Here is a 12,918-nt window from a genome sequence, read left to right on the forward strand (position 1 = left end):
GTAGCTCAATTACATGTGAAAAAGACTAACTGTAACTCGGTTAATTTCTACTTTTAAAAATTATCGTTCCAAGACTGGCATATTTATGCACCTGACCGTACCGTGGCCTAAGTACTTGCACATGTTGAACATGATTTTCTGTCAGCCTAGTGAAGTTGCTTTCCATGTTGCAACACTTCCCATGCCTCGTTCCAGACAATGCTTCTCTCGTCATGCATTAGAAAGACAATGCTTCCATCGTAATGCATTAGAAAGACTAGCAACGCCAGAATTAAGAGGAATTCAAGTGTATATTGTCCAAGGTCGAAAGCCTGTCATGTAATTACATGTAACACTTGCCTTGGTATTCAGTGGCGACCTTCATACTCTTCTGGTATCTTTCTCCATGTATGTGGAAGATTGTTGGAGGGTGACTACTCACCGGGAATTCCGTGAATTTTTCTCAGTAGACGTGAAGAATTGCAACTTTTATTAATCCAAATCCCTTTGAATTTATACATATTTATTAATGCTCTTAGGCAAGTTTTTCAGTTTATTTTTTTTTAATCGAGAAAGGAAAATAAATTAAAGCTGCGTGGAAAGTAATTCACAATTCTTTGTTTGCTTCGTTAGTGTGGTGGAAGGAGGTAATACGTAAGGCTGATATATAGAAAACATGTTTGTATCCTTGAATTTACCGTTGCCGTTTTTACCGTTGCATGCAAGAAGCAGGGACACCAGATGGTAACGTGTTAAAAGACTTTCCAGCTCCAAAGTCTAAGCTTGCATACATTGTTGCTTTTTTGTTGCATTACTTGCAAGTAACCTGCTCCAATGATGTAACTACTCTTCATCTAGTGAGAACGAATTTAATGTAAACAAAACCACGTGATTTCTGATAAATATTTCCTTCCATGTGTGTTACTTCGTAGCTGTACGCAATGGTTGATCTCCACCACACAACTCCAATACCCTTCCAACACACCCACCCCAAAATTTCATGAATACCCACCTAAACTCTCTACAAAGGTCAAATTCATGCTCATTTTTGCTATAAATACGACATTATAGCCCCCTGCATCGATAGAAAATTCGAGATGTATATCTCATAATATAAGGTTGGCCCCACAACTTCAATACAGCAGTTACTTTGAGTGATGTAGCTTTATCACATGCATTATTTTTCTAGTTGCATCATTCCTGCCATAGGTGTGCGCACGGGGGGCAAGGAGGGCAGTTGCCCCCCTAATCACAGACGTTCACATATTTTTTTTTTCCACGAAGGGACAAACAAGGTATTTTTCAATAGGGCATATTACCCCGATAATAGTGTTGCCCCCCTCAAAAAACACCACTTGAATTTGAAATTTTAGCAAAATAATTAATGTAAATTACTATGACTAAAATAAAATTATACGTGTAACATATATACTTTTAGGTTGATATACGTTTTCGAAGGGGGTGATGTGGTCATCCTTGCCCCTCCCCCTTTCCAGACGTTCCACGCCCCTATATTATTATACTCTTAAATAGAAAATTAAGTATTTTCAAGCCGATGAAAGTTCGAAGCAACTACGGGAGAAGGGGGTTCAGTAGCACAACCACAAGGGGGCAGGGGCATTGCCTTTTCCCAACCTTGGACGGAAATAAATTCTAGAGGGGCAAACATTGAAGTAAAAGAATGCAAGACTAGCAGAATCTAAGAGTAGCAGGACAAAAGATACTGAAAATGGAATTAGTTTTCAAGTCTTTCTTGCATTATTTCTTCCAGACGGTCAGGAGCATCTGCAGGGGGTCACAGAGGAGCAATTGCACCCTCGACTTCAAATTTTATACAAATTAAATTTCAATTCGTAAAATTTTCTTACAGTATTGTCAAGTTCAGAGCAGTAGTAGCTAAAGGGCTGAGAGAGTTGTTCCTCTACGCCGAATGATTGAATGAGGAAAAATGTAAACGAGAATGCCATGGCATCCCATGAATTTTTTGCGCGCTATTAAATCAATACTGTTTTCAATTTATATAAATTTGGATCGAAAAATTTCCTTGCTCGCAATTTCTTTCTTTTTTGTAATGCATTGTGTATTACCAGAGGGACAAGTAAGAACAACTAAGTGCTTCAACCAGTTGCTGCTATAACAGTTTGGTTTGGAGGGAAAGGAGCGCGCACATTTCAGAGACAATTTATATAATTTTTGCATTTGGTTTGTTATGGGGCGTATGAATTGATTGTGTAATGTATTTAAATAATATGTTTTATACACGCGCGGACACATATATATATCCATGAATGCAATAAAACTAAAAGAGTGAGCATAGGCGTAGCTAGAACTTTATATTTGGGTGTGCACAAAGAAAAAAAAATGAGGTTTTTGCACATTTTTAATAGCATATTTTGCAACACAATCACTTGGCTCTTAACTGCACTGGTGTTTGTAAAGGAATATAAATTCACTAAATGACAGTGTTGGAAATTTCTGAATATAAGTAGTAGAAAAAAATCAAATTACATAGAAATTACACACACACAAAATGTTCATAAATGTTACAAACAAATACATCAAAATACAAGTCATCTATAACAAGATGATGTCTGTCAAAAGGTACAATGTTCTTAAACTCATCAATAACTTCATTTGCATCAATAGACTAATCTTTTTCCTGTTCGACAAATAGCAAGAGCAGGGCTTCCAATCTACCCTGCTTCTGAGTTGCTCTTAATTTAATTTTAACTTGGGTAAGCTTGGAGAAAGCTCTCTCTCACACGTGCAGCTTGTGACAGGTATAGAAGAAAGGCGGTGCAGTACAGAGTAGAATGCAGTAAATATCTTCTTTCTCCAATGACATAAAAGAATCTGAAAACTATAGACACTCGTTTCATCAGCGATAATGCACACGTTTGTACCAAGTAATGACATTTTCAAGTTCGTACAAACTGCCGCTTATTTTCTCTCTTATTGAAATATCTGTCTTTAATTCTCTTTGATAAAGCAGCCCATTAGGGTGTGCCTAGGCACACCCGGCACACCCCGTAGCTACGCCTATGAGAGTGAGATAAAATGAGATTTTTCTTTCCCGACTGAATTTTCATCAAGACTTTTGCCCTCCACCCCCTAATCAGAGGGTCTGCGCACCCCTATGATTCCTGCATATTCGAAAAATGAATTTAAAGAATTATTGAAGGTTTCCTGGCGGAGAATGGTGAAGAGATAATCTCGGGACATCAGCCAGGTCAATTCCTTACATGCTTTCCAGAGCTAACGTCAATCTTATATTCAAGGTTTAAAGTTTTCCGAGCTTTCGAGAGCTAATGTCATCATCTTCAGGGATAAAAGTCTTCCGGGAGCTTTCGACCTCCGTGGCGGAGTGGTTAGCACAGAGCGCTACGACTACAGGGGTTCCGGGTTCGAATTCCAGTTCATCGTATCATCACTCGTTATGGTCACGATTATCCAAAAGTGGTAGAAAAGCGACGTTAAATAAAAATCAGAGCAAATTGGTTGCTTGCGCAACATTTGAAGCAGTAAACAAAATTGCTTTTAGTTCCTTGCATGTAATGATGTTGTTATCTTTTCCATAAATGTTAGCGACAATTTTACGTGCCGTGCAATATTCATTCTAATGATTACTTTTTGCTCATTTGCGAAACATTTTGTCATTTTCGTGTCCACATTTAGTGCAATTATGATCGTTACTATTTACGACTCGAAATTGTTTTCTTTAAAAAAAAACTGCTGAAGATATGTTTAACTGTTTAACAGTGACCTTGAATTTCCAGTTTCCTTCTTTATTCTCTTCTAATTTGTATTAATGGCTGCCATAATGCGCGGAAACCGCTGCGACAAAAAAAAAATAACAGAGATGAAATGTGTGAATATTCACTAAGTAGCGTCCAGCCTTGAACGGTAGCTGTGCTAGAACAAAGAACAAAGAGTGATGATAATATCAGTGATTAAAAGTTGTACTTTGTAGAGGTTTGTTATTTGCTACAGCCTTGTCTCTTGTCACGAATTAGGAAGATTATCTCTTTGTTCCTTCCTCCCTCCCTCTCTCTCTCTCTCTTTTGTAGCCTTCCGATAACGTATAATAGCTGCTAAGGTGTCCACCGGCTCGGTAACCAAAGGTGTTGAGTGGTCGACTTTCGATGTCGCCACCGGAGTTCCCAGGTTCGATTCCCGACCTGGGCACGAGTGTTATTGTGACTACTTCTTCATTAATTTCATCTACTCATCATTTATCCTCATCGTCGCGATTAGCCCAAAGTGGAACAACAAAATCACAACATACTAATTTGTCTCGGTGTAATCAAGAGGACTTGAGTTCGAGATCCGGTGGAGGCATATTCCACAGTGGTTCAGATTCCACTTTGAGTCCAGTTCCGAGTAGCCTACCTGAGCATAACTGTACTGGACCTACAGTTTAAAGTGGGATCCGAACCACTATGTGCCTCCACCGGGTATTGAACTTGGGAATCCCTAATTACAAGGTGACGACGTCGGCTACGGAGAGATGAGAAGCAGAGGAGAAAGAGTGGAAAAGGTAATGAAACATAGGAAGGAAGGGGAAGGCAGAGAAACAGGGAGGAAGAAAAAATACAAATTTACCGAGGAGGAAAGAAGAGAGAAAGTAACAGATGAAGAAAGGAAAAGAAAAAGAGAGGAAAAAGGAAGAGGAAACCGAAAGAAAGAAGAATGAAAAAGGAGGAGAGAGATAAAGTAACGGTGGAGAAAGAAAGAAAATGATAAAGAAAGTGAAAGAAGGATAAACAGAGGAGGAAGGAAAGAGATAAGGTAACCGAAGAAGATAGAAAGAGAGAAGATAACAGGAAGAAGTAAGAGATAAGGTTACACACAAAAAATGAAAGAAGGAAAAACAGACTAAAGAAAGAGAAAGAAATTACAATAAACAGAGGAAGATAGAAAAAGATATGAGGTAACTGCTGAAAGAGAAAGAAAGAAGGATAAACAGAAGAGGCGGAAAAAGAGATATAGTAATAAATGAAGAAAGAGAAACAAAAGAGATAGATGAATATAGGAACAAAGAAAGAAAGAGATAAGGTAAAAAATGTACAAAGGGAAAAAGAGAAAGAAAGTGAAGATGAAGGAAAGAAGGAATCTTGAGCCCACTTGGCTGAAATTATCTCGCGTCGCCGCTCGGTACGCTCTCGTTCTCGTCTTTTACAAGGACGCCTCGTCTCGGAAGCAATAAAGCAATTCAAATTAAGTAGCTACAAGGCACTCGACGGACCATTTACCCTGAAGAGCATACAATCCTCTTCACGCTGCATTGCTAAGGATCTGGTATTTAAAAGAAGTGAGAATGCTATGTCAATATTCACTGACCTCCAGCTTGGGCATCTGCTTGCAGAGCAGAACGACCTCCTGAGTTGCTGTAGTGTTCTTCCTTATGGCGACTTTCAGCGGGTCGTCGAACCTCACGGACGCCGCTGAGTGAAAAACCACCGACACCTCTTCTGCCAAGAGATTTTGGTCCATCTCCCTCAGACCCAGGCCCTTCAGTGTGACGTCACCTTGCACCGCTACCACCTTCTTGAGGGCTTCTGGGTTTTCTCGCTTCAAGATGTCGAAAATCTGGGAAGAAAATAGAAAAAAGTCATTGGATGTTATCAGAGTTGTGATACATATACCCTAAAATTAAAATTAGTAAGATAAAATGTCACTAGAAATAATGTTCAATTTGAATCAAGTACAGAACTTCTTTGTTTTCAATACTATTTATGAACTATTTTTTTAAAGTATGAGGTTAGTTTGACTTGCTTTCCTTTCCCAATTGTTACAGAAAGAGAAGTAGTGCGTCATTAACTTCCTGCAGCCAAACTCACATGAACTAAAATAAGAACTTGTTAGAGAAATTGAAGGATATATGGTGGCACGAGTGTTACCACATTTGTGAATTGTCTTTGCAGATGGAAAGCTTGAAATAATAACAATAATACATTTCTGTGAATGAACCTTATTCATTGAAATGTTATGCATAACGAACGAAGTAAATCCTCAACGTTTTTACTTTTGAAAATATTCTTAAATATTAAAGAGCAAAATATCATATGTCACGGGTGTTGTACTTGTTCTGTTGTAACGAACGGTCTCCAATACGAGTTCAATACCGAAAAAATGTGCTATGAACGAAAAGGGAAAAAAATAAAGTCGTTGTTGTATCCATACAATTTGATATTTTTGTATTTTAAAGGTGTTAAACTAAAAATAGAATCTATTTAATTAAGAAAACATTCCCTCCAAATATTACCTCATTGTATGAGGATAATGCGAGCAGAATGTACGCGTACATAAATTCTTGTTCATGTGTTTGATTAATTGTAGGTCGCTTTCTTGCTATTTTTTTTGGATAATCGCGACAATGAGGATTAATAGTGATATAATATAAAATGGAATCATCGACAATCACAAACATAACAGAGGATTATGCTGGATATAGGTCCAGGCACCAGAGCCTCGTTCGCCTGCAAGAATGCAATTTTCACTACATGGGAGGAAGGTTGATTTACAAGAAGGTCTCTCCTTACACACAGAAAGTAAAATTCTTTTCTCGATTTTAGTTTAGTTACATTAGTTTTATTATTGATCAATTATTTCCAGAATTACGACCGTTTTAGTACCGTTTCGTCATCAATCTTTATGTTTTTCAGCAATTTCTCTCCAACGTTAGCCAGGCGGAAGAAATGAAAATGTGTAATTACATACAAAATAATAATAATAGTTGTAATATTTAAAACAAAACTGAATTTCCATTCACTGCAGGAGGTCATGGAGTGGGTGACCACTTTCCACAGATCGCAATGCGGCCTCAACACGTGTCCATGTTGGGCAAAAGTTGTTCCCATGTCGAAAGACGGGAGATAATTTTCGACGTAACCTTGAGGATCTTCTGGAGCCGATGGCTCGAAGTTCTTGGGAAATTGTCGGTCTACAGTGGACACTGGAAAGTTTTCACGCCGCGTCTTACATGCTTTGACGTTATTGTGAAGGACTTTATGGACAATGGGACAACTTAACCCCTCCCTCCTCATTATAAATATCACTAATTAAGAAACGCAATAAATGTTCTACTGTTTCGAAGTTTAACAGCCTACCTGTTGGTGGGGGAGCTGATAGGGCTGCAGCCCCTTCGAAATTTAGAGAAAATCAAAACTGATAATGAAAGCAGTAAATAAATCTGGAAGAACCAAGGTGGTAAACACAAATCCCACTTAAAATAGACCCCGATTATCATTTTTGTCTTTGATCAACTTTTAAAACGGTAAAAAATGGTAATAATGACACATTTTGTCAGCCCCCTAGAACGCGTACATGTAACTTCCAACTTTACAATTCCACCCCCTTCCGAAATAAAATTCCTGCCTACGCTAGCGACGCCGGTAACCCTTGGAATATTAAACAAATATATGCGCCCACCGTTATACAGTACTTATGTCTACGGGTCTGCCTCATGCCGTAGTGGTAACGCCGTCGACTTGTAATCTGCCGGGATTCGAACTCGGGATCCCTGGCGTCTTAGGCGGCTTTGCTAAGCACTCCGTCACGGAGCTTGGCCCTCGAACTTATCGAAAGTAAGTTTAAGTTCACGTTATGCACAGATAAGCTAATCTGGACTGGACCTACAGTTTAAATTGGGATCCCAATCACTATGTGCCTCCAACAGCCATCCGCTCCCGAGGCCCGGGTGTTCATTGTGAGTGTCCATTCATCAATCTCATATCATCACTCGCCGGACCCGTGGCGGAGTGGTTAGCGCATCGCGCTGGGACGCCAGGGGTCCCGGGTTCGAATCCCGGCATGGGCATGGATGTTTGTGTCTTTCTTAAATTTCGTTATATCCATTATCGCAAATTAGCCAAAAGTGGCACAAAAAGCGAAGTATAATTAAGCAAGACTCGATTTTAACAAGGCAGTTTCGGCTTCCGTACCATCGTTACTCAGCATCTGGTCTTACTTTATAAATTCCAGAGAAAACGAAAGTAAGTAGGTTCAGTCACGTCACTAATGTGAAGCAACAGAATCCGGGAAAGACCTTGCATGCCACGAAAATTGCACATCAGACCCTATGCCTTGGTATTCCTGAAATACAGGTTGCGTGAGACTTTAGTCATATGCATTAAATAGTTTTGTTTTTCACTCTTCCGCAAGGCACATGCTGATTAACATGGAGTGGCAGGCCTTGAAGATATTGGTATATTCTCGTACGATATTCCACGTTTCTTTCTCTCATGAGGATCTCTACGAAAGCGAAAAAGCCACGAGGGATAGTGACCTTGGAAACTTGCAAACGAGAATTTATACTCTTCCTGATTAGGACTGGTATCCCAGAGCAACACCCAATGCTGTCAAGCAAGTGTACGTCAGCGTAGAGCACTTTGAATGTGGTCGAATTTCCCATTGAAGTTGATGACCTTCTTTGGCTGTAGAGGAAAGGTTGATCACATTGTTGTCGTCGCTTTTCTGCCTTCTCTAGTTTAGTTGCGACGATGACGAAAGAAAATGAGAGAACATTCATGATTCTTGGCTTCGTAGAGAATTCTAGGCACTGCACCACATCTGCTGGTTCTGGTTTCTACCCTCTGGATGATATTGCAAAACCAATGGCTCAGATTCGGTTACCTGGAAAGACACTGGATAATTATGAGTGTCCTTTTACCACTTCTTTTCCTCTTACTGTTTACCCTGACATTATACACACGCTCGTATATGTATTCGGACACCCATCCATTTACTTCAATTCACCCCATAGCCATGGCCACCAGCGGGGAGGGTCGCTTGACTCCTCTTGGAATAAGGAAAAATTACCTACTTCTCCTCCATCCTTCCCTTTATTTGTAACTATTTATCCATTTTTCTTGTATCTTCTTTATACTTTTCGATCTTCATTTCTCAGTTTCACCATCTTATCGTTCGTGTTTACCTTCTGATCAATTTTTTCAATATGTTTTCCCTCCCATTATCTGTCTGTTTCTTTTTTATTATTTTCTCTATGTCGATCTTCTTCGATCTTGTATTCCTCTTCCTTCTGTCTCTTTTTGCATGTCTTTCTTTTATATTTCTCTTTCTTTTCTAGTTTCTCACTTTCTCTCTTCCTGTATCTCTGTTTCACACACACACATATCTTTATTTATTTCTCTCACTTTCTTACTTTCTCTCTGTGCCGCGTCTTTACTTTATATCAGTGGCGTAGCGCAGTTCTCTGGGGTCCCCCCTGCAAGTAAAATATTGGGGCTTCCCTCAGTGGAAAGAAGAAACATCGAGATGATGCGAGAGTGGAACGGACACACCATAGTTAACCCCCCCCACCCCGCCCCAGTTGTAAAATGAATTAACTTTAACCCTTCCTTCCCATTTTTTGTCATCGACTTAGGCTATATATCAGTCTAGTAGTTTGTCGAAACTAAATCAGGTGGTCTGAATCTCTGATAAATAACTGGATGAAGAAATGAGAAATGTTTTCTCTTACTTCAACGCAGTGGCACAGCCAGGATTCTTTTTTAAGGAGGGTGGAGGCTTCACACAGCCAACTATTTTGTTCGTGATCCTTTGTATTTTTTTGTTCGAAACGTTTTTCTTATGTAGGTTACATATAATTAATACACATATATTTAAAAAAATACTGTTTGGGGAAATTGTTTAAAGGATAGTAAACACTCCTTTTTTGGACTTAGAGGTGGATGCACCTTCAACCCACAAAGTCATCCTCTGGCTATGCCAGGCCAAGATTCAAAGTAAGAGACGCTCACATTACGCTTCTAATACTAATACTGAGTTATATACTCAAGCAAACTTATCATTTCAGTTACGGGGGTTGAACTGGACCTCTACATTGTCAATGGTGAGCTAATATCAAAGGGTCAATTGCAATCTGCTGCTAAGAAATAGAGGCGGACTCAAGTCTTGAGAGATAGAAAATTAAGCAGCGACTGGACATTATTCACTGAAAATTTGTCACTCAATGAAATGCCGATTGGAGGGATTGGAGGGATTGGAGCACTTTGACCACTGTATACGTTTTATATTACTGTATACATTGTATACCCTGCGTGGCGAAATTGGGGCTACTGGACCTAAGGGCAAAGGGAAAATTGTCCCGGGCCCAACATGCTGAGTTTTTGGGCCTCTTTGAAGTAAAAAGTAATAGGTGTGGACAATGCGGGAAATTTATCTCAGGTCTTATTTCAATCTCATACTGAGGCTTAAGGGGGGGGGGACATATTTGGTGGGAAGTTACATTTTAAATATCACGTAATATTAATGGTAATAAAAAAGATCATAAATTATGAAGTTTCTTTGTTTAGGTATTGTGTAACAATAAGGCATCGACCGGTTGAACAACTGAATCTTTCTACTCGATTCACAACTGTACTACGCTACACTATACTACTTTTACGAAAGCTATGTAGCTATAAAGGTATGAGATGAGAGAAGTTCCTATCGATTGGCATCTATGAGCAAGTAACTTAATTCTGAATTTCGGAGGAGATCCATAATGTCATGTTGCCCGGGCCCCTCTGGCTGAGACAACACACCACTTCTTATTATCGCAGACGTCGTCATATGATATGTTACTGGAAACCTAATTTCTGTTTCGTAAATTCATTTATTAAATAGACGACAGTAACTACTGAATTTCTGGGATTATATAAAATTTTAGGATCACAGAGAGAGGGGATTGCGGGGGCGGCTGCTACGCCACTGCTTCTTATCTCTCTCTGCATGTGTGTGTGTCTCGTTTATTTATTTCTCTCACATACTCTTCTCTTTCCTTTCTCTCTCTCTCCCTTTGCCTGGCTCTAATTCTCTTCCTTTCTCTCATTCTCTACTACTTCTTTCATTTATCTTTTTTCCCTTAAAACACTTCTCTCTTATGATGACATGCAAACATGATCTCAATGCATCCAACTTAAGGACACAACTATTCGATTTTGACTCCCCTCTTGGGACAACTTCTCTGTCGTCCGTGTCCAAATCTGTATGTTCCTTCCCTTCTTCATTATTCCTTTTCTTTTCTCTTCCTTTATCTGCATCTTTTTCTTATTTACTCTCTTTTTCTCGCTTCTTTATTTCTCTCAAATTCTCTCCTTAAAAATTGACGTACGAAGGACATTTTTTCCACTTAGAAACCTTCCCCACAGAAAATTTTCTAAGAGCGCCCATGCCGTTCAACATTTTGCTGACGTACACATTCTGAATTACCATACCACATTAACCACAGAATGCAACTCTTCTTCTACATTATGTAATCCCACGCTAACACGAGCAATGAGCTAGACAGAAGGGTTCAAGGTTTTCTGCGCTACCCATTACAATTTGATACTGCCACAAGATCTGAGCAGGCGGTGATAAAATGTCACTGATTGCATCAGGAATCTCTGTTTCTCAAGGGTTTGCACTTGACCCTGCTCTATGAACTTGTGGTAACATTTGATTGCATAACAAAGTGGATCTTCCAGACAACCTGTCAAAGGCATGGGAACATCCGAAAGTCATTACGCTCATGTGAAGTCACAAGGAATGTGAATTCGTATTTTTTTGAAGAAGCGTGTAAAACTATGTGAAAATGCTAGTACACGTGTTTTACCGAAGCTCAGACGTTGGCAAACGAAACGTTGACCTTCTCTCAAATAGGCAGAATGGTGCAAAATAAGAAGGTATAAAAATTGCAAATATTTCGGTGCGTTGTTCGCCAAACACAGTGAAATATAATCTGACAGAAAATTAAAACACAAAACTAAGCAGACACAAAGTTTTCTATGCAGAAATTTAAGGGGAAAATTCGGGTTCGAGTAGGACTCGAACCCGGGCATACAGTGCCATTTCTCTACCAACTTTTTTTATTGTTAGTTATGTCGAAATCCATGGTGGAGTGATTAGCACAGCGTGCTACGACACCAGGAGTCCTGGGTGTTCTTTCCGAGTGCGGGCCTCCCCGATGGCGCAGTGGTAGCTACGTCGCCTTGTAATCAAGGTGTTCCGGGTTCGACACCCGGTAGAGGCGCATAGTGGTTCGGATCCCACTTTAAACTGTAGGTCCAGTCCCGATTAGCCTTACAGTGCATAAAGTGGACTTAAAACACCAACTCAGTCAATCAATTAATCAATCAATCTTTCCGAGTGTGACTTTATCAGTGTCATTTTCATCATTCATACTTGTAGTCGCGATTAGCCAACAGTGGCAGAAATGCGAAAGAAATTAAAACAAATCAATGAATCAATTGTAAAGACCGTAACGTCCAATATGGTACTTCTAAGTAAGTATAGATTTTAGATTAGATTTAGGCACAGTGAAGTGGTCCGGATGCCACTTTAAGTCACTTCCTGATCTCGCTAAGTGGTCAGCTGAAGTTCCCGAGCTCGAGTTCCGGTCTGGGAATGGTTGCTTTTGTGTTATTTCATCACTTTCATCTATCACTCATTTTCATCGCCGCGATAGCCAAGAGTGGCATACGCTAAGTAACAAAAATTCAAATACATACTTTAAAACAGCAGTACCAGTTATGATTCGAGCATGAAAGTGGGCTCGTAAAAAAATTAATTACTTCTTGTGCGCGCAATTGTCACTGCTGATTAATATTGATAAGTGAAGGTGTATACTTGTACACCACAAGCCGAAAAAAATGGGCCTTGCACTTAGCCACAACACACGCTGAATCGGCCACAAAACCTTAACCTCCAGAAGGGCACGCAGCTTTCCATAACCTTGACACTGTTTCCTTAATTTTCTGAGAGCCTGTATGTATATGTGTGTGTGTGTAGTACGCACAATAAATGAGGCCATGCTCATACGCTTGAAGCGTTTCTTTTTCAATGTCAAAACGTGACCGTATCGTCACTTTAAATTTTGCACTTTCGAGTGAACTTCGAACGAAAACAGAACAAATTAAATTAACCCTTTATAGAAAGTATGTGGTTTTATTTCGA

General features: G+C 39.5%; 1 protein-coding gene across 1 annotated transcript in view; it reads right to left on the reverse strand.

The window, feature by feature from the left end:
* Positions 1-12,918, reverse strand: part of LOC145986680 (putative fatty acyl-CoA reductase CG5065) — a 57,948-nt gene that overhangs the window by 24,730 nt on the left and 20,300 nt on the right. Inside the window, exon 2 of the mRNA XM_083120983.1 lies at positions 5,320-5,568. Coding sequence (XP_082977109.1) covers positions 5,320-5,568 — 249 coding nt within the window. The remainder of the gene's footprint in view (positions 1-5,319; positions 5,569-12,918) is intronic.

Source organism: Lepisma saccharinum, chromosome 4, assembly GCF_977018435.1.
Source record: "Lepisma saccharinum chromosome 4, izLepSacc3.1, whole genome shotgun sequence".
Lineage (NCBI taxonomy): Eukaryota > Metazoa > Arthropoda > Insecta > Zygentoma > Lepismatidae > Lepisma > Lepisma saccharinum.